This window comes from Lissotriton vulgaris, chromosome 6 (genome assembly GCF_964263255.1).
Source record: "Lissotriton vulgaris chromosome 6, aLisVul1.2, whole genome shotgun sequence".
NCBI lineage: Eukaryota > Metazoa > Chordata > Amphibia > Caudata > Salamandridae > Lissotriton > Lissotriton vulgaris.
In genome coordinates this window covers 1,282,101,420-1,282,124,054 of record NC_141694.1, presented here as the reverse complement: position 1 = coordinate 1,282,124,054, position 22,635 = coordinate 1,282,101,420, and the positions used below count along the sequence as shown (strand labels likewise).

General features: G+C 47.5%; 1 protein-coding gene across 1 annotated transcript in view; it reads right to left on the bottom strand.

Moving 5' to 3' along the window:
* Positions 1-22,635, bottom strand: part of MTFR2 (mitochondrial fission regulator 2) — a 147,736-nt gene that overhangs the window by 113,957 nt on the left and 11,144 nt on the right. The window contains exon 2 of the mRNA XM_086927415.1: positions 20,913-21,060. Within this exon, the coding sequence (XP_086783541.1) occupies positions 20,913-20,975 (63 nt within the window). The 5' untranslated portion in view covers positions 20,976-21,060. The remainder of the gene's footprint in view (positions 1-20,912; positions 21,061-22,635) is intronic.

Here is a 22,635-nt window from a genome sequence, read left to right as displayed (position 1 = left end):
AAACTGCCAATTTTCAACTATCCCTTCTGCTTTTGAAACCCTTTATCCACATATTAGCAATTAGGCTTAAATGCAGTCATATTGGTTTTGAGAAGAGAAATCAAATAACTGATCAAGAGCCCCACATTCCTCCCACCATCAACATATAGTTTGAAATAGGTCAATAGAGCAATTATAGGAAAAGTCTACCCATTATCTCTGATCTGCTAGAAGCGGACACCATGTTCAAGGAGAATGAACCTTAAAGCCATGAAGTCTTAGCAAGAAGACTCTTAGAAACCTCAGGTCATTCAGCTCCCTAAAATCTCCAGAGAAGAGATGCAATAGCAAGTCCATGCTTGACAGGAAAGCGTCCTATCTCTCCTGTGTCACATGTTACTTTTTTTTCATCCTTAGGATACATCACAAGCTATGGCACCACTTCAAGACAGGAGGGTCTGGCGCCCCTCATTTGCTTAAGGTAGTTTTGTTTGGTCCTTCCCGCAGATCTAATTCTCACCGTCGGCATCCATGCCAGAACACCTGCAGGACGGGACAGAACCCTCTGGATATATGTCAAATGTCCTGAAAAAAATACACTGTCCACTTAGTGAATCATAAACTTTCTTGACTGTGGGTCTCCGTTTTACAGGTAGACTCAAATGTGTCTGTTTGCTATTAAAGAAGTTTAAGTGCCGGGCGTTTCTCGTACTTTAAAAGAAAGGTTACTAGTGTTAACTGTCAAAACAAACTGAAGAAAAATAACAATCCAATCCAAAAAAACTTAATTGCGGTTATTTATAACCATAAAAGCACATTCAATTTCAACAGTTACAGATCCAAGGTGGGTTTTACAGATAAAAGGTTGTTACGTACATTGGCAATTCGGGCATAATACAACAATACAGTTACATAAAAATCATTAAAACATAAGATATCATAAGTGTAAGAGGACACTTTAAAAATGTTAGGTTATATATACAATTCTAGAATTCTAAAAACAGCACACTAATCTCCCTGATCTCTTACTAGATAAAACTAATTCTCCCTCCAACTAAGATTACGATTTAAAACTCAGTGATTCCATTACGAAATAGGGGGTGCGATACAGCACTAAAAATTGAATCCAATTTTAACAGGTGTCTGCGGATTAGCCACATGGAAAGCAGAAACTTTGCTATTGAGACCACGTAGACTGGGTTGGTATCCGTTCTTAGAATCCTGAAGAAGTCAGGATAATTCCTAATACCCAAGTTCCTACACAATTGGATTATCCATTTCTGCCTAGGTTTTTTGTATGCCACACAGAAGAGTATACATGAACTGCTGTTTCCTCCTCCACTCGGTATCCAGGGCAGAGGCGATTTGGGGACTCCCACCCACTTACTAGTAGTTGCAAATAGTGGAAGAGTACCATATCTAAACTGGAGAAAAAGCTTTTTAGCTAAGATCGGCTGAATAGAATCTAGCACCTGCTCGTAATGGCACTTAAAATCCAGAAACCCATATGTAAGACTAGATAGTTTTACTGTCCGAAAAATTTCCGTCAATTTGAGCTCTTTCAGTGCATTTTTCAGTGTTTTTTTGGATATCTCTAGGCAAGAAACTTCTGGATTTGTCCAGAGGTTTTCCATACCAATTGCACTAAAAGAGTGCCTTACAAAAGCTAACCAGGTTATACTGCCTGCCCAAAATGTTGTCATTACCGCTCTCAATTCTTCCCTGTAGCTGCCCAGCTCGGGAGTGAACCACAACCGCCGCCAATAGAGCAGTGGACGTGTTGCGATAACAACAGAGATTGGGAGAATATTTAAGTCCATCCTGAGCGGTACTAATGGTGTATTTTTCGGCGGGGTCAAAATGTGTTTAATAAAATTGTTGTCCGTTAATGTAAGGATATTGGAGGGTCTGTACCCCCACAGTTCAAGTCAAGTCAATAAATTTGTATAGCGCTCTACATACCCAGAGGGTCTCAAGGCGCTTGAGGAAGGGTGGGGAGTTACTTGTCGAATAACCACGTTTTAAGTTGCTTTCTGAATGCTAGGTGGTTCTGAGTAAGGCGGAGGTGAGCGGGAAGTGAGTTCCAGGTTTTAGCTGCCAGGTAGGAGAAGGATCTGCCTCCCATGGTGGTTTTGTTGTTCCGCCCCATATAGGGATGCTGCCCTAGCTTGGACTTTATAACAATCAGTAAGATCTTCATTGCGGTGGTTTGTTATTGGGACTTCGTGTTCCAAAATCCTTGGAGCGATGGCATCATTGTAAAGGGGGAGTCGAAGGGGGGATTTTACACACTACAGGGGGCCCCCGTCCGGCACCTCATGCACAGTGATCTGCAAGTTTCCTGAGAAAAGCGCCGTAAGTAGAGCTGAAAACAGATTCAATCTTTGACCACCAGAGGTCAGTGTTGCCTTGCGGAAAGCATCTCCGAACCAGTGTTCGATTTCTGCACTGGTGAAGAGTTCGTTTCTGGATAAAGAAAAGCATTCTGAAAAGAAGTCTAGGTAGGGGTGCTGACTGCGCAAAATAATGTGTCCATAAAATGACAAGAAATAATCTTTAAGAGAGAGAAATAATACGATTTTGTTTGTTCTGGCAAAAGTTCTTTAAGCATAGACACACTCAGCTCTTTAGGCTATTCTGCCATTAACAGCAACTGTGAGAAGGTGGCCTGATATGCAGTGGTCACTATTCTAGTGAACACTATGTATCAGTCCAGCAACCCTTATTGATGATTGGTTGTAAGTCAACCTTATAGACCAGCTATCCTAGTAGCGTGGATACGAGCAGTCTAAGGCTAAAGACTCGAGAGGGCGTGTTAAGCCAGCTGTTTACCACACATATACCCCTTGAATACCCAGTGAAAGGACACCACACAAGTGTTATGAAAATAAACAGATATTTATTAAGAATCACAACAGCCCTGTACTCTTTATGAGGACAGGGTACTAAGCACAAACCAAAACTCTTACAAAAATACTTAAGTTAGCACAGTATATACAAATGCCCGAGGGGCACGGAAAACCATATACTTGAAAAGTGGAATGCGAAATTACTAGCAGGTAAGTACAGTACTAATAGCCTTTGGAATCGCTAGGACTTGACTATAGAATCGTTAGATTACTTCTAGGAGACCCAGGGGACTCGGGTGCAGTGTGTGCACTCTCACGCGAGATGCGGGACAAAGTCTATGGTAGCTAGGAATTGCAAAGTTAGTGTTCTCGGGTGAACCCGACCTGGTAGGGAGAAAACGAAAGTAGATTCTGACCCTTGGATACTGAGGCTATGCTGGGGCACCGAAATGCCGAAGTTACCTAGCCCAGGGGCTGCAGCTGCATAGGACTCAAAAGACGTCGGGAATCCTCGTTGACGGACCAGGAGCCTGGAAGAAAGAAGTTGCTGGCAGGCGACCAGTGAAGAAAGTTCGGTGGATCCAAGCCTGGATCGATGGAAGATGACACCTGAAAGCAGAGGGGACCAAGTTCGAGACTACTAGCCAGTAGTCAGTGGGCACCAGGAGGGCACCGGATGGTAGCCACCTCGGCAAGGCGTGTGGGTGACGCTGGGCTCGGAGATCTCACGGACCAGGAGGCGTTGTCGGCGACCAGGAAGGAGGATCGAGCTGTCCCACGAAGATAGAAGCTGTTGGCGTCGCTGGACCCAGGATTGGGCAACAAAGCCGTGGCAAATTCAAGCCCACGCGGTGGACCTAAAATGGCGTCTGGAGTGGACCAGGAGGGTCCGGGGTGCCTCTCTTCAAGAAGGAAGCAAGGGCCAGTCTGGAGCAACCAGACCAGCAGCAGTGATGTCGTCGGGCGTCGTTCGGAAGGCCACAAGCCAGCCGGCTAGTAGCCAAACAACGCGGTGACAGCAAACAGCAGAAGGGCCCCACGCAGATCGAGGAGATGCAGGGAGGCTGATCTTGGATGCTGGAGCTGCGCAGGGTCGGGGCTTCTCGGACCCCAAAGCACTCACCCGTGGAGGACACGGTGGGCTTGCAGTAAAGATGTCGTGCAGTCTTGGCGATCGTCGGTCCCTCGAGGTCTCGTCGCACTCACGGTTCTCAGCTTTGCTGTAGAGGTGAGTAGAGGTCAGAGGTGCCAGGGAAGCCGGGTCTCGTCGAGCTGGGTCGTCGGATTCGTGATGAAGGACTTGCAGCAGACCGCAGTGTTCTTTAGGATGGTGCCTGCGGATGCAGGGTGACTACTCCTTAGCCACAAGGGAGAATCTTGAGGAAGAAATCTTGAAGTCCTTTCGCAGAAAGTCGTGTCTTGATTCCAAAGATGATCTAATTTGAACAGGGGGCCCGCTCCCATCTTTATACTAAAAAAGGGGGCTGACCCGGTGACTAGGTCCTGCCTATGGGTGGGACTAGGAGGGGGGTGGTTACACCCCTCTGCCATGCCGGACTTTCCCCAGGCCAGGGGCTGGTGTGCCCCTGGAACTGGTTCTGACCGGCCTATGCGTAGTGAGCACCGGGGTGCCACTCAGCAGTCACCTTCTGTAAAGCCCTGCCTACCCAGGATACACAAAACCATGTCTGGGACGGTGCTAGCACCGCCCCTGACAGGAAACCCTTTGTCCAGGCTCCCCTCGCTGGAAGGACTCCCAGCTGCAGGGGGTCAGACTCGTGTCTGTGGTGGCAGCATCCATTTTGTGGAGCTGAGGCTTCAGTTAACTTTAACCGGGGTTCACAGTTACATACATGTCGTGTCCCTCTAGAAGGGTGGAATGCTAACCCCGTCGCCAGAATTGGCGAGGGGTTAGTATTCCAATTCGTATGACACCTTACTCGACATGTTTTGATAAAGCAATACCAAAGTTAGCATTTAACCGCGAGGATTATAATGCACTTAAGAGTATATGGTATGCGATATCATGGAACAGCTATTAGGACTTGGTTCCGCAAGCTGCAGACAGGCTCAGCTCATGCCAGAGCACCATCTCACACGATTCCAAGCACTCTGCCTTCAGGATTGTCAAGGCCTGCCATAGGAGTGACTGATAGGAATCTGTGTGTCCATTTTAGGGTTAGGTATAGGTATACTACACCTACAGCAAAGGGTGATTACACGACTTTGCCCCAGCTGTCATGCAGCCAGTTGTGTCAAATTTAGGAGGCCAGCCAGGGGTGGCATAATACATGCTGCAGCCCCTGGCAGCCCTGGGTACACCCATGCCCTGAGTTACAGGGTCTGATAGGGTGGCCCAGTACCAATTGGAAATGTACCTAGGGTACATGGAATCCATTTTAAAGAGAGAGCAGTAGGCCTGGGGTCCTGATTGGCAGGATCCCAGGTCGACTATGTCCAAAACCAGCTAAAACACAGGGCAAAAAGTTGGGGGCAACCATAGTCAGGATGTACCTTCCTACACAACCCCCCCCCCCAAACGAAAGGAGATAAGGCTATCCTTGTCCAGGTAAGCCTCTATTACCTAAGTGGCCATATAAGGAAGGACCAGCTCTGGCTTGGTTTCCCCCTGTGTCATGGTCCACTAGGCAACCCCTCACCCTAAGGGTATCTGAGGGTCTCCACCATAGGGAATCTCTGTCTCTGGTGTGTCTTGGGAAAGTAAAAGGCTGATGTTGGGATGGAGTACTGAAGTGAGGCTCCTCTACCTGTGGGCTCAACTTCCCCCAATCACCATTCATCATGTGTGCCCTTCTTTCTTTAGCTGAGATGCACTGAGCTCTCAGGGTCAGCCTCTGGCTACCTAAAGCTGGAGGATGAGTCCCTCTGTTTGGCTTACTGGAGGGACAGGTCAGGTCTGGGGTTTTTAGGCCCCATGTTTGGCTGTGCCCAACAGTGTCCAGCTGTGGGAGTTCCCTAACTACTTTTAAGGGGGATCCCTCAGGAGTCTGTTCTATTTTCACTTGGCTAGGTTTACCAGCTTCAGTGATCCTAATCTGCTGATTAAGGGGTTCTTTTGGACAGGGGGCCCTTTGGGGTCCACCACTGGCCTCCCTGTTCTCTTCAGCCCTGGGCTGACTGAGACAGGGTAGAGAGGTGCAGGTTACCTGCTCCAGACTGGGTCCCACCTGGGAAGGGTCCACTGCCATCAGGGGCTCTGCCAGGCTAGGCCTGACTACCTCTGGGGCAGTTCCTTCAACAGGGGTAGAGTCAGTTCCCTGAGGAGGCTGGCTCTCACCTAGTGTCTTGGAGGGGGAAGACTCTTCTTCCTCCTCAATGCTCTCTGTTTGAGTGGAGTGATCCATTGTTATAGGCTTCACAACCTCACTATCTGTCTGAGTAGAGGCTGAGACCATTTCAACCTTGCCAACCTTTTCAGGAGGGCACTCAGTTTGTGTTTGGGCTGTGACTGTCACAGCCCTCCTATCCTGTTCTGGAAAGTCTGTCTGAGCCTGGGCAGTGGCTACCACTGCCCTTCCAACCTTTTCAGGGAGGAATGATGCTTGGACTGGGGCTTAAGCTATTACTGCCCCACTAACCTGTCTGGATAGGCCTATCATTCTGGAGTGAGTTTCTTGCTCCACCTCAGCCCATGCTGAGAGTTCCAGGTCATTCCCCAGTAAGCAATCTACAGGTAGGTTATCTGTCACTGCCACTCTCATGGGCCCTGTGACATTACCCCAGCTGAGCTTGACTACTGCCATGGGATGCCTTCTCTTCATTCCATGAATGTCGGTCACCTGATAAGTAAAACCAGGGGTCAGTTGAGCAGAGGGGACCAGATGGTCACTCACCATGGTGAGGCTGGCCCCTGTGTCTCTGAATGCCTCAACTTTCTGACCATTCAATAAAACTTCTTGTCTATACTTTCCCAAAATGTGGGGTCCAGTAGTGAAGTTGGCAAACCCCATGCCAGTCTCACAGACAAGAGTGTGGTCAGGGAACCTGGCTAGGCCATAGTCCTCCTGATTGCCCAAAGTAATGCCCACCACATTCTTGGGGGCACTCCCACCACCTGGGGGATTACCACTAGTGGTAACAGGAGGTTTAGGAGTATTACCTGGGGGTATATTTCCCTTATTACCATTTTTAGGGCAACTGGCATCACTTTTGTAATGGCCCACCTGTTTACAGGTATGGCAATAGGGTTTCTTCTGTTCTGAAGGAGTGTTCTGGGACCCACCACCCTTGTTGGAGTTTTGGGGCCCTTGGGAAGTCTTCTCTGTGGATTTATCCCCACCCTTCTCTTGAGGCTTGGTTGATTCCTTTTTCTGGTCACCACCCTGGTTTTTAGGCCTAACCCTGGTTCTGACCCATTTGTCTGCCCTCTTACCCAATTCCTGTGGAGAGGTCAGATCAGAGTCTACCAGGTGCTGATGTAATAACTGGTTCTGACAATTATTTAAGATTTGCTCCCTCATAATTAGATCATACAATCCTTTAAAATCAGTAACCTTACTACCCAGTAGCCAGCCTTCAAAAGCCTTAGTGGCACAATCAACAAAGTCAGTCCAATCTTGAGACTGAGTTTTCTGGGTGTCTCTGAACAGCATCCTGTATTGTTCAGTGGTTAAACCAAACCCATCAACCAGTGTATTCTTCAAGATTTGGTAATTGTTAGCATCCTCCACCCTTGTGGTGAGGAGCTTATCTCTACCTTTACCATCAAAGGAGAGCCACAAGATAGCTGCCCACTGACTCTGGGGAACACCCTGCACAGTGCAGGCTCTCTCCAAAGCAGTAATCCATTTGTGGATGTCATCCCCTTCTTTAAAGGGGGGCACTATCTTATTCAGGTGCTTTTTATCAAAACTCCTTTCCCTATTGCTAGGTTTATTGCTGCCACCAGTGGGCTGTAGCCCACATAATTCTTGCTCTCTAGCAAGGGCGAGTCTCTCTTTGGCCAGGGCAAGTTCTTCCCTTTCAATCCTCAGTTTGATTGCCCTTTCTTCTGCTTCATACACTCTCCTCTTAGGGGAAGACATCCATCTGTGAGAAGAGTTGAGAGAGCCATTGGTTCGAAAGGATCTGTTAGAGCCTCTTGATAGAGACCTAACTCGTCCATTCCCAATGTTAAGCTGACCTGAGAGTGGGCCCAGGGGTCCCCCAGTACCAAGCTCATGTCTGCTTAAGTTGGACCTGGTTAGTCTATTGACTTCTACCTGTCCCTTATCTGCCTCATCCCCTGACAACAGGTCCTCATCCTCATCCTCAGCATCATCTGCTTCTTGGAGGGGATGGTCCTGGGTATCAAAGGGTCCCTGTAAGGAGGGCAAACTCCCATCTGGATGAGAAGAGCTAAGAAGTTTCTCAGCTTTCCTGGCATCATAAGTCTCTAAGAGACCAATCAGAAAGGAAGTTGTGGGGTTAGACCCCTGTCTTATCTTCCTGGAGGTACAAATTTGTCTCAACTCCTTGAAGCTAAAAGCAGTATATCTGGAAGGGAGGACCTGTGGAGGGCCCACTGACACAAGGGGAGACTCAGAGTTTCCTCCTTTGTCTGACATACTGTTTCTAGTGTGGTGTAAGTGATGCACCTACCTACACTATGTGTTTACCTACTGATCCCTTGCTAAGAGTTGCAGCCAAGGTGTGCTAAGCCTTGAGGAGCTGCAACAGCTGGTTCAGTAGAACTCAGAGTATTCTAAGCTTGGTTATATGTACTAACAGTACTTATGTGATCTTTCAACAAGATATTCTTAGGATACGTGTGGTAAAACAACAGCAAGCTCAAATCCCAACCGCTGCTCACCAATGTGAGAAGGTGGCCTGATATGCAGTGGTCACTATTCTAGTGAACACTATGTATCAGTCCAGCAACCCTTATTGATGATTGGTTGTAAGTCAACCTTATAGACCAGCTATCCTAGTAGCGTGGATACGAGCAGTCTAAGGCTAAAGACTCGAGAGGGCGTGTTAAGCCAGCTGTTTACCACACATATACCCCTTGAATACCCAGTGAAAGGACACCACACAAGTGTTATGAAAATAAACAGATATTTATTAAGAATCACAACAGCCCTGTACTCTTTATGAGGACAGGGTACTAAGCACAAACCAAAACTCTTACAAAAATACTTAAGTTAGCACAGTATATACAAATGCCCGAGGGGCACGGAAAACCATATACTTGAAAAGTGGAATGCGAAATTACTAGCAGGTAAGTACAGTACTAATAGCCTTTGGAATCGCTAGGACTTGACTATAGAATCGTTAGATTACTTCTAGGAGACCCAGGGGACTCGGGTGCAGTGTGTGCACTCTCACGCGAGATGCGGGACAAAGTCTATGGTAGCTAGGAATTGCAAAGTTAGTGTTCTCGGGCGAACCCGACCTGGTAGGGAGAAAACGAAAGTAGATTCTGACCCTTGGATACTGAGGCTATGCTGGGGCACCGAAATGCCGAAGTTACCTAGCCCAGGGGCTGCAGCTGCATAGGACTCAAAAGACGTCGGGAATCCTCGTTGACGGACCAGGAGCCTGGAAGAAAGAAGTTGCTGGCAGGCGACCAGTGAAGAAAGTTCGGTGGATCCAAGCCTGGATCGATGGAAGATGACACCTGAAAGCAGAGGGGACCAAGTTCGAGACTACTAGCCAGTAGTCAGTGGGCACCAGGAGGGCACCGGATGGTAGCCACCTCGGCAAGGCGTGTGGGTGACGCTGGGCTCGGAGATCTCACGGACCAGGAGGCGTTGTCGGCGACCAGGAAGGAGGATCGAGCTGTCCCACGAAGATAGAAGCTGTTGGCGTCGCTGGACCCAGGATTGGGCAACAAAGCCGTGGCAAATTCAAGCCCACGCGGTGGACCTAAAATGGCGTCTGGAGTGGACCAGGAGGGTCCGGGGTGCCTCTCTTCAAGAAGGAAGCAAGGGCCAGTCTGGAGCAACCAGACCAGCAGCAGTGATGTCGTCGGGCGTCGTTCGGAAGGCCACAAGCCAGCCGGCTAGTAGCCAAACAACGCGGTGTACAGCAAACAGCAGAAGGGACCCACGCAGATCGTGGAGATGCAGGGAGGCTGATCTTGGATGCTGGAGCTGCGCAGGGTCGGGGCTTCTCGGACCCCAAAGCACTCACCCGTGGAGGACACGGTGGGCTTGCAGTAAAGATGTCGTGCAGTCTTGGCGATCGTCGGTCCCTCGAGGTCTCGTCGCACTCACGGTTCTCAGCTTTGCTGTAGAGGTGAGTAGAGGTCAGAGGTGCCAGGGAAGCCGGGTCTCGTCGAGCTGGGTCGTCGGATTCGTGATGAAGGACTTGCAGCAGACCGCAGTGTTCTTTAGGATGGTGCCTGCGGATGCAGGGTGACTACTCCTTAGCCACAAGGGAGAATCTTGAGGAAGAAATCTTGAAGTCCTTTCGCAGAAAGTCGTGTCTTGATTCCAAAGATGATCTAATTTGAACAGGGGGCCCGCTCCCATCTTTATACTAAAAAAGGGGGCTGACCCGGTGACTAGGTCCTGCCTATGAGTGGGACTAGGAGGGGGGTGGTTACACCCCTCTGCCATGCCGGACTTTCCCCAGGCCAGGGGCTGGTGTGCCCCTGGAACTGGTTCTGACCGGCCTATGCGTAGTGAGCACCGGGGTGCCACTCAGCAGTCACCTTCCTGTAAAGCCCTGCCTACCCAGGATACACAAAACCATGTCTGGGACGGTGCTAGCACCGCCCCTGACAGGAAACCCTTTGTCCAGGCTCCCCTCGCTGGAAGGACTCCCAGCTGCAGGGGGTCAGACTCGTGTCTGTGGTGGCAGCATCCATTTTGTGGAGCTGAGGCTTCAGTTAACTTTAACCGGGGTTCACAGTTACATACATGTTGTGTCCCTCTAGAAGGGTGGAATGCTAACCCCGTCGCCAGAATTGGCGAGGGGTTAGTATTCCAATTCGTAGGACACCTTACTCGACATGTTTTGATAAAGCAATACCAAAGTTAGCATTTAACCGCGAGAATTATAATGCACTTAAGAGTATATGGTATGAGATATCATGGAACAGCTATTAGGACTTGGTTCCGCAAGCTGCAGACAGGCTCAGCTCATGCCAGAGCACCATCTCACACGATTCCAAGCACTCTGCCTTCAGGATTGTCAAGGCCTGCCATAGGAGTGACTGATAGGAATCTGTGTGTCCATTTTAGGGTTAGGTATAGGTATACTACACCTACAGCAAAGGGTGATTACACGACTTTGCCCCAGCTGTCATGCAGCCAGTTGTGTCAAATTTAGGAGGCCAGCCAGGGGTGGCATAATACATGCTGCAGCCCCTGGCAGCCCTGGGTACACCCATGCCCTGAGTTACAGGGTCTGATAGGGTGGCCCAGTACCAATTGGAAATGTACCTAGGGTACATGGAATCCATTTTAAAGAGAGAGCAGTAGGCCTGGGGTCCTGATTGGCAGGATCCCAGGTCGACTATGTCCAAAACCAGCTAAAACACAGGGCAAAAAGTTGGGGGCAACCATAGTCAGGATGTACCTTCCTACAGCAACTTTTTCAGAGAGATATTGTGCTTATTTGTTAGATTTCCTTTAATGGGGTAAAAAGGGGAATAACAACAGTCACAAAGTCTGCAACATGAAAATGTGTAGATAGTTTTCGAAAGACCCTGAACTTAACAGCTACACTATGGCAACCAGCTCGTAACTAAGACTATTCATCATTTGGATTGGTGAGACGGGTGCAGCAATAGAATAATAGGACTCATTAGTCTAATAAGTTTACCCTTGTAGTCCAACTAGCGGGTAAGGGCACGTTCCGCAAATACCATATTATGAGTAAAGGGTCAATTAAGAGCAGGGCATTAAGTGGGCCGGGTCCTACCGGTGTTCAAAAGCCTATCGGGCTCTCCATTTTTACCCTCAGGGTGAAGAATATTTTTTTACTCTGCAATAGTACCATCTGTCTGCTTTTGATGTAAATTCAAAGAAACTCGTTTCTCAGTTTTATACAGCGCAAACTTGTAGCGGTTTTACATGGGCACCAGTTACATCACAAAAGGACATAGTCATTCGTTGAATCACAGGATGTTGAGCTGCTTGCTCAGCTCGAAAGTCGGCAGCTCTAGCCTTTCGCCACAACCTCAAGCACAAAAATAGAAACATTTTCAAAATTATATACAACGAAGCCATAGTTGTTGCTTATTTATCCTATGCAATTTACAACCATTGACAAAGCCAAAAGTTCTGGCTTGTTGTAAGTGTGAAGGTACTTGTGTTACATATTTGGAGGAATGGACAGTAGCAGCAAAATACCAGTGGAGCAGCACACTATGCTAAATGCAGATTTTTAGCTTAAGTGTTTCACGTCACGCCCTTAATTGCATCGGCCACGGCCCTATAAGAGACCCCCCCCCCCCTCTCCCACCAACAGTTTTTTTATCCTCTTAAAGCTCTGCTTAAGAGTGCAATAGGTTTATGAAAAATAATTATTTCGTTTTCTACCTTATGGGACGAACATAGATTAAGCATTTTCTCATTGAGAGGATTTGCAGTTTCCATTTTTTCTACTCTTCTCTTTGTCTAGTGGTGGGATCGAAGTTATCAGGTACATGTTAGCTTATGGCATTTTAAAGAGATTACATCAAAAGAGAATCCTTGCAATAATTCAGGCAGATAAAATGGACCCTCCATCCCAGTGAGTGGTGGAGCAAGTTTGTCTGCAATCTCAGGAATCCTTACAGTGAGACCCCTGATGCTGACAGGAACAATCAATGTAGTGTGGGCAAGGTCACCCCATTGCTAATGCCTAATCTTTTCCCGCCTGCAGCCATAGATGCCACCCAATTAGGCACACTCTCCTGCCACCTGTGTACGATCTAGTGCCATGGGTTATGAGTCTCCCATTGCCAGGAGAGACCGGGGAAGTTTCTGAATGTAGTTATCAATGTGGTTTCATGTAGTTCCTCAAGCAACCCTGGAGCATCACATCAATCTGCCTCAAGCGGTTCTCCAAGTCTTCAAAATGTTCCTTTAGAAAGACATATGGATCCTCTAAGACCACCCTGTTCCATTGATCTCTCGCCTATGTTGTCCTCCATGGAAAATATTTGCTGTTCCAAATCTTTTACCGCTTTCCTGATGTCACAAGATCTTTCCTAAGGCCTGTTTTAAGGGAGGAGAGTTCCTTCCTCAGGCCTTGAAACAAAGTCTCCGGGGAGTGAGTCCTTCTTAAGTATACTCCCTTCCATCCTAAGTAGGGCATGGATGAGTCTGTCCCTGCTGGACCGCCCAGACCTTCACCACCTCTCCCACACAGAGGGTACTTTCTGGTTCTGAGGCCGCCATGGTTGTGAAGCAGGTGCCAGGTCGTTCAGGAACGAACACTATGTGTCCGGCAAATAAGAAGTATTATGGCCGGGTACAGACAGACCCAGAACCCACCAGAAGTGCACCCTTAGATTAGAACTAGCTTTGCATCTTGTGGTGGCTCACTTCTTCAGCTGTCACAGATAGCTTTCTGTAAACATAAAGATAACAATGGTAGTAGCCCAAGTCATACTTTCAATTGCAGTGTAGACCGAGTGTTAAAAATGTATGGGGGGAAACCACCTGCTTGTTGCTCTCCCATAACTTCTACAGTTGACCGCCAGCCTGAGGGAGACACTCACAGCTCCACTGTGCATGGGGACCAGGAATTATTATTATTATTTTTTTTAAAGGTAGTCCATTCCACCACAGGCCCCACTCAAAGAACCCCCACACCCTAGGGGCGTCAATATGGTCTTCCCCATCACAGAACTCCCAGGTTTCATGCCTGCATTTCAGCCGCATTAGAGGCGCACCTGGTTTGAACCCAGCGCAGGTCTCCCACTGACCATCGCTTCTTGTGGTACTGGCTGTCCAAAGTTTGTAGTAGGATCCCCCATGTTGTCTCATATAAATGTGGCCATGCTGCTCATAGTTGTTTTTGTCTATCCCAGGGTTGTTGTCAGTGCTATGAACTGTGATCATATTACAACTATCCTAAATCCCTCCATTGGTTGCTGATAGAAGCTTGCATTGATTTTAAGCTTTCCTGCCTCACCTGTAAGCACCCAATTCTTGAACAACCCTTCTTTTTAGCAACGTAGCTGCGGATTCCGGAGGGTCCCACATCATCTGTAGAAACTATTTTTCTGGTCTTGCTCCTCCATTGGTCAGGAAAATGTACACAGCCAACCAGATCTGTCCACTTGCTACTCTATTTTGGTTCAGCATCCATATATGAAATAAACACGTTTTTGCACGTCTATTCAAATCGTGTGCTGTAAACACAAACTTAGAACGATTCAGTGCCAGAAATGGCCCAGATCACGGCATTGACTACTTGGGGAATGATAACCAATGAATCAACAGGGCCGTGGCTTTGTGTCTTTGCAAGCTGATATGGTACGAAGGCAGTTTTCAGAACCGTGGCCAAACAGGGGCATAATCTGAATTGCCCTGAAACATTTTGAGAAGCAAATCCTAGTGATCGATGTTAGCCAGGGGTTACATGAGCATATTCAAGATCCGCAGGAAGAGAAATAAACCCCAGGGGACAGGGCAAGTTATTTTTCAAGTTTCCATTCAGGATAGTAGAATTATTGCTTATTAGGCACTAACCAGCAGAAAGGACGCAATGCACAATCAGTTGATTCTCGCAAATCCTGTGTGTATTGGGTTGCAGTGGGAGTGATGGTCTGTTTTTTCTAGTCTAGAGTTAGCTGGTGTTTAAGAAGTGGTCAGAGCAGTACAGTGGCATCATATTGGGGATAGGCCTGGGCGGTAAATTCCGTTCCGCTCGTGGAATTTGTGTAATTTTGCGTTCCGTGGAGAACGCGAAATTGCCCAAAATTCTGGGTTCCGCGGCTTTGCGAATTTTTTGCATGTTCACGTTCTCAAAGGCGTGTTCGCGAGATATTTCCCCCCGAGCACGCAAACAGTGATTGCGAACAGTAAAAACGCATCGGGAACAAGCAATTCCGCGTGTCCGCGGAATTTCTGCGTGTTCGCAGAGATTTTTTACCGTTTTGCGGAGATATGCGTAACGCGATTACGCAAATTCCACCCACCCCTAATTGGGGACCTCGGACTCCGCCCCGCATTCGAAGATCAGAGCAAATGTGCGGGTGGATTTTGCGTGCAGGTCGGGTGTACCTCAGATTGAGCGTGTTGATTAGATCTTGACCAGACTCAGGCGTGGGCCCATTCAACCAAAGGTTCAAAACCTCTTGGAGTAATAGACTGCTTCAGTAGGCCTGCAATTTTAGGGTCAATTCTCACCATATGGCGGTATTATGGGGGCATAATGAATGCATGGTTGTACGAGTAATAATACAGTTTGTAAAGCTCATGGCTACTCCAGAACGGAGTGTCCCAACGCTAAATAGCTGAGACGATATGCACTAGATAACCCACTTTAAAGGGGAGCTTACTCTAAACAAAAAAACCTTCGTTTCTTTCGGAACTGAAGTTCGGAAGACACCTGCCGAATTTCCATAGGCAGGGCATTCCATGCTTTACGAGCCAAATAGGCAAAGGAACTACCTCCCACTCTTGCCCTTTTGAATTTAGGCACAGTGGCACGTTTGGCTGCTGCTGCTCTCAGGTTTCTGGTGGGCACATAGAAATTCACCAATGCCTGAAGGTAGTGAGGGCCCTGAGAAGAAAGAACCGTGAAGTAATAACAGAGTGCTTTGAAAAGGACCCTGGGTTGTCACACCTGTATTTATAGTAACGTGTGCACATGATGATTTGGTAGTCATCTTCAAGCCATTAATTATAACAAGACACACTAAAGTTTGCTCACCACAATTTTTGTTGTCTATTTTTTACAGATAATTTTGAGACCCTCTGACAGGAGTTTGAGGAGTGTGGACTAATGGCTAGAAAACAGGTCGCTTTCCTCCCCACTAATTAAATATTGTTAGATGTGAAATTTTGCCCACTGTAGAAGTAAAATAACTGGCACAGAGTTGTGCAACAGCAGATGCACACGAAACCAACCTGCATCTCCATCCTGGGAAAAGGGATTGCCGGCAGAAGGTTCCCAACAAGACGGACAATGCTGCAACTGCTTGAGACACTTTCCCATACTGTAGTGAGCCGTCAGAAGATAAAGTGTTACCAAATATGAAACACTGGCTTTTTTAATACTTTGAGCCTGCAGCTGCTAGCGCTTAAAACCCACCAGATCCCTGGTCCTCTCCCAGTCTTTAGATGCTGTGTTTCAGAGAAGTACCTTCCTGAGCTTGCCTGCTCCTACTAAATTCAAGGGGTGAATAAAGAGGCATGAATTAAGATGGGGAGACGCCATGCTGGTATGGTGAAATGTATGGCCAGATGTCAGATAAAACACAGGTCGGCAAAGGTGAGAACAACAGAATGCTGTCGAGATCAATTCAAAAAAGAAAGAAATGTGAACAAAACAACAGGTAATGTATGTGGCCCTATGAAGGAGGGGGGAGAATGGCGATATCCATTTAGAACAGTAGCGGTACCAGGTCGATCAGACAGCAAAACTGTAAATGCGCAAATTAGAACAACGTGGTTTGAAAGAATTTGATCAGCAGGGTCAACAACAGCATATACTGAGGAGCACTGACAGGGTACAGCTGGTCCAAATGTACTGACCTTTCTCAAAACGATCATGAATTTCAGAGCAATGTCCTTTAAGACTGCACTGCACACGAAATAACGCCTGACGCTGTTTAACATGGGGGCGTTATGGGGGAATTGAAATGTACTTCCAGTGAAAGAAATATGTATTTTTCTGTAGGGTAGTCGATTAGTTTGCTTTGTTTCATATTTTGAAAACACTAGAGTAGTGAAGTAGCCGAGGAATGGAAACAAAAACATTTGATCTCCATTGTGTTTGGAGAAGATTTAAGCATGAAGAGGATGCTGTTAGTATAAGTTTACAACACAATTTGCGGGTGCGAATAACCCAGGTCCAGAGCCAGACATTACAGACTATAAGATCTCAATCAATCAATCAGTTCAATCAGGTGTTTGTTAAGCGCCTACTCACCCGTAAGGGTCTCAAGGCACTGGGGGTGGGTCGCAGGTTCCAGTCTATCAAGGAGAGGGTCTGTCGAAGAGCCAGGATTTGAGGTTTCTTGCGAAGATGGAGATTGATGTTGTCTGTCTGAGGTGGAGCGGAAGGTCGTTCCAGGCTCTGGCCACGCAGAAGGAAAAGGAGCAGCCTCCCGATCTGGTCTTTCTGGTGCGGGGGAGAATGGCATAGGAGAGCTGAGCTGATCGAAGGGTCCTTTGGGGTGTGTGGAATTTGAGTCGGTTGTTCATGTATTCTGGTCCGGTGTCATGGAGGGCCTTGTGAGCTTGGATTAACATCTTGAAGGGGACTCTAGCTTTGATGGGGAGCCAGTGGAGTGTATGCAGGGGCTGGGAGATGTGGCAGTGTCTTGGCAGATTAAGGACCAGTCTTGCGGCGGCGTTTTGGTTGTTCTGAAGCTTGTGGGTGAGGTTTTTGTTTATTCCGGCAAAGAGTGCGTTGCCGTAGTCGTGCCTGCTGGTGACCAGGGCGTGAGTGACAGTCTTTCTGGGTTCGAGGGGGATCTATTTGAAGGTCTTACGTAGGAGGGGGAGGTTGTGGAAGCATGAGGACGAGACAGAGTTGATCTGGCTGTCCATTTTGAGCTCTGAGTCCAGGATGATTTCCAGTTTGCGTGCATGGTCCTTAGGGGTGGGCGGGCTCTAGAGGGCGAGGGACCACCAGGTATCGTTCCAGGCATCAGGCGTTGGGCCCATAATGAGTACTTCAGTTTTGTTGGTGTTTAGTTGTAGGCAGCTGTTTTTCATCCATTTGGCGACAGCTTCCATGCCTTCTCGAACGTTGTGTCTGGCGGTGTTGGGTTCGTTAGATAGGGAGAGGATGAGTTGGGTGTCGTCCGCGTATGACACAATGTTGAGTCCGAAGGTTTCGCCGATGGGGCGACCAGAGTCATGTAGACGTTGAAGAGCGTAGGGCTGAGAGCGGACTCATGGGGGACTCTGCAGGTGGTAGGTGTAGGGTCTGAGAGGAAAGGGGGGGGGGGGAGTCTGACCCACTGCGTTCTGCCAGAGAGGAAGGAGCGGATCCAGTCGAGGGCCTTGTCTTGGATCCCTGCATCGTGGAGTCTGCGTATTAGGGTGCAGTGAGAGACTGTGTCGAACGCCGCTGAGAGGTTGAGCAGGATGAGGGCTGCTGTTTCTCCTTCGTCCAGTAAGGTACGGATGTCATCTGTTGCAGCGAGGAGGGCGGTTTCCGTACTGTGTTTTTTTCTGAAGCTGGATTGGGGGGAGTCTAGGATGTTGTGCTCTTAGATGAATGTGGCGAGTGGGCTGTTGATGACTTTCTCGATGACTTTCGCTGGGAACGGGAGCAGGGAGATGGGTCTGTAGTTTTTGAGGTCGGTGGGGTCCACCATGGGTTTCTTCAGAAGGGGGTTGATCTCAGCATATTTCCAGTCATCAGGGAATGAGGCGGTTGCCATGGAGCGGTTGATGGTGTGGCAGAGCATGGGTGCGATGGTGTCGGCGGCTCTATTGAAAATGTGGTGGGAGCAGGGTTCCGTGGGTGCCCAGGAGGTGATTGACTTCATTGTCTTCAGTGTGTCTTCTGTGGTGAGGGCTGTCCAGTTGTCGACCGCTGGCTTCAGGGTGTCGGGGTTGGTTGGTGAGGGTTCAGTGTGTTGGTTGTCTTTGTCAAAGTTGTTCAAGATGCTCTTGATTAGGTGGTGGAAAAAGGTGCAGAGTTTGTCGCAGAGGTCTTGTGAGGGAGGGATGACGGTGGACTCGCTTGGGTGAACTCCTTGATGACGTTGAAGAGTTCTTTGCTGTTGTGTGCATGAATGGAGATTCTGTCTTCAATCGCTTTTTTCCCCATTTTTCTGATGAGTTGGTGGTGGGCGTTAGTGGCAGCTCTGAAGTTGTTGTGGGCTTCTGTGGATTTGGTGTTCCTCCAGGCCTTTTCGAGGCGGCGGCAAGTGCTTCTGGACTCTCAAGTTTGGTGGTGAACCATCTAGCTTTCTTGGTGTGGTGTTGTTGCTTCTCGAGGGGGGGCTATGGTGTTGGCACTGTCGGAGATCCATATGTGCAGGGTTCAGGCTGCGGTGTTGGGGTTGTCGTTTTCCGCGATGGTTGGGGTGGAGTTGCTGAGTGATGAGGTTACCTGGTCGTCGTGATTGTGGTCCAGTTTCTTCGTGGAGCAGGTGCTGGTGTCTGTGGTTGGTGAGTGTTCTGAAGGTGAAGTGGACGCATTGATGGTCAGTCCATGGGAGTTTGGTGGTGTGGCTGAAGGTGATGGAATTTCCTGTTAGGAGGAGGTTGAGGGTGTGTCCTGCTGAGTGCGTGGGTTCGGTCACAATCTGGCGGAGTCCAATGTTGTGGAGGTTGTCCAGGAGGGATGCGGTGCTGGGATCCAGTTGGTTGTCACGGTGGAAGTTCAGGTCTCCCAGTAGGGTGTAGTTGGTGGACGCGATGCCATGCGGGGAGATGATGTCTGTGATGGAGTTGGTGAAAAGTCTGCAGGGTCCAGGGGGTCGGTAGATGAGGATTCCTCGGAGGGTGGAGGTAGGGCTGGCCAGTATCTTGAAGTGAAGGTGTTCCATCAGGTCTGTGGGCTCATCGGGGAGTGTGCTCAGGCGGAGGGTGGATTTTTGGACGATGCTGATTGCTCCTCCCGGGCGGATGGGGTGGTCCTTCCTGGAGATCTTGTATCCTTGGGGAATGTCGATGGCAATGCCGGTCCCGAGGTGGTGTTGGTCTCACAAGTTATGGTTTGTGTACAATGGCAAAAAAACAACTGACAAATGGCAACGCAAACTGGTGCCGCTCTTAAGGGGAGAAGATTCAGACTTGATGGACGCAGCTGAGGCAACCACTATTGGAAACGTCGAAAGTAGAGGAATCCAACTCCCAAAGTTATCTCCGACGCCAAATTATTTAGAGAATCTAAACAGGTCAGAGTTCAACGCTGTTTAATAGTTTTAGCAAAAAATTAAGCCAATGGGCGAACACGTCAAGTTCTGAACTACATCTACTATGGTTAATGCCACAGATGATTTGAAGCCCAAGTTCCATTTTCTTTTTTAAGTGATTGGTTTACAATACAATGTCCAAGCAAATGTATTAGTTGTTTCACCTTGGATTATTTCCAGTAATGCTGGCAATTCCATCTACTCTTTTACTTAGTATTCTTCCTATACTCTTAGAATGTACCACTCAGTCTAAGTATTGGTATTTTTTAACCGATTCTTTTTTATGGATGCTGTTAGGTCTTTGTGTCTAGGGATTATCTTGCTTGGTCGTATCAAAATTAATTTGCAGTGTACACTATACCAATCAAAACACTCCCCACTCGTTCAATCACGCCCCCCACCAGTCTTGTTAACAAGAAATCATGAAATTGTTTACATTTGTGATTGTAGTGTATTGATGACAACTGCGTAGTCTACTTTACGGGTATGCAGAGCCCACCTTTTATTGGCCATTTAGCTGAGGAGTCAGTCTGAAATCAGATATTACTTAGTTTTGGTTTATAAATCTGCCACATGATCTGAACTGCTGAAGGTCGACATGACTGTGCTTAGTGTCTTCATGAACCAATGACAGGGAGGGAAAAATAAGTCCAGACAAGCCTTGCTGGATTAAAAGGTAAAAGGCAGCCTATCTATTAGGATCCAAATAGGTCCATCAAGTGGACATAACAGATTTGTGGATTAACTTAGTCATAGAATTTAAGAGGGACACAATAGTACAAATCAACGGTGACAAAAACACCGAACTTCCAGCCACTAAAGTATGGCATGCCCAACAACTAGGAAAGGAATCAAATGAGACAGTTGGGGCTGGAAATTTATGTATCGGCACACAATTGGAACCTTGGGTGGGAGGTTTCACTACTTCAGATTAGGGAGACTACAAATAGAGTAGACAAAGCAGTCAGTGTTCATTTACAGCCATTTTGATACAGTGTTCTATCTAATAGGTCAGCGAGGAATGCAGGGAAGCAGACTTCAGTGCAATTAAAATGAGCACAGGAGGATTCTAGATCAATGCCACTTGTCCTTACCCGGTCAGTCGGTATACCAAAGTACTCAAAGAGCTGCCGGATCAGGCTGATCAATAGAGACATTTACTGCACAGAGTTGAACTGCGACATACAGATTGGCAATCCTTTGACTTTGGTTTCCAAAGGATGTGGGACTCCTTCACATGAACTGCAATGTCAAAGAAACATGGATCAGTATAAGAGATAATATTGATATTGTTCACATCTTAAACAGAAACCAATCATATTCATCAAAAATAGTTCACTATACCGAAAAAAACACCCTCTCCAATAACTCATCCAATGAATTATTTAGCAATGGAAAAAATAAATTGCAGTTAGATAGTAACGTGCAAATTACAGTTAAGCTCTGAGTGGAGAGGGAACTTTTATCATGTAGGCATACAATACAATACACAAAAAGTGAAACATTTCCTTTCTTAATTTTCAGAGGGAGACTTAGGGACCCACATTCATCTAAACAGAACAGCAAAATATATTTGAAGCTATTCAGACTGTATGTTTAAATATCATGTCTGATCCTAGTTCTTAGTTGCAAGGGTCGTGGGTCAAGGGCATGTAATGATCAGGACGACTATAGTGAGAAATTAAAATGAAGGCATTCTAGGTTGTCTTGAATTTGGTATGTTCCCCTTTCTCCTTTCTTTAGCCCTCAGTTCTCCCTGTGGTGTGTGGATTTGGGTAAGTTGTCTAGACCCATACACGAAAGTTACAAGTTATAGAGTCTGTGAATCCTGATGATGATAACTGAGACTATCGTGTTGTTGCTGTACTATTTATTTCAATGGACTAAACAAAGCACTGTTTTGGAGTTTGTAAACTCTGTTACTGTTTCCTCCAATAAAGGCTATTAAAAAATGTTAGTAATTCACGTTTCTTTTTTTTTAGATTATACCTTGTGTTAATCACAACATATTTAACAGTATCAGTCAAGCTCACTGAAATTGATATTTAGGAAACGGAGACACACGTTCCTAACAGGCAACAGAAGTCATGCATTTCCAAAGGAAAGTTCCCTGTTGTCATTTTTCGGGGCAGGTTATGCCAGTATCAATACACAGGCAGAAGACCAGTATAAAAGTTACCATTTAGAGGCAGACCCACTACACAAGACCATTTATCAATGCTAAAATGTTAGAATTCTCCAGTGACCACTAGCATACCTATAGCTTTTAAATCAGGCTTCTCCAACCAGGGGCGGATTGGCAAGGCGGGCATTCGTGAATGGGCCGAAGGGCCGGTGCCTCAGTGCCCTCTGTGGGCCGTTTTTTTCTCCCCTGTCCCAGTCCACAGAGAGTGGACTAGGAAAGGGGAGAAAAAAAAACGGCCCACGGAGGGCACAAGACAGACAGAGAAAATGAAAGCAGCCTCGCTGTGCAGCCGGACAGCGATTGTCAGCTGTGGCCTCTCTTCACCCCTGCCCTGCCAAGCAATCAAGCTGAGGCTGGGCTGGGGAGGGGTGATTGTTTTCAAGAATCGGCCTCCCTGGGGGGCAGGTGTTTCTCAGGCCTTTGAGCCATTTTCACCTCGGCCCCCCTGGGGCCCATGCAGCCCAAAAACGGTGTTAGTCTTAACACCTCGCCCACAGCCCTTCACATTCAGGGCATAGTGGACGAGGAAGAATGGGTCTTGCTGTGGGGGCCAATTGATGTTTGGGATTTTTTTATTTTATTTATTTATGCAATTTTATATAGCGCGGACTTTACCCGAAGGTGTCAGAGCG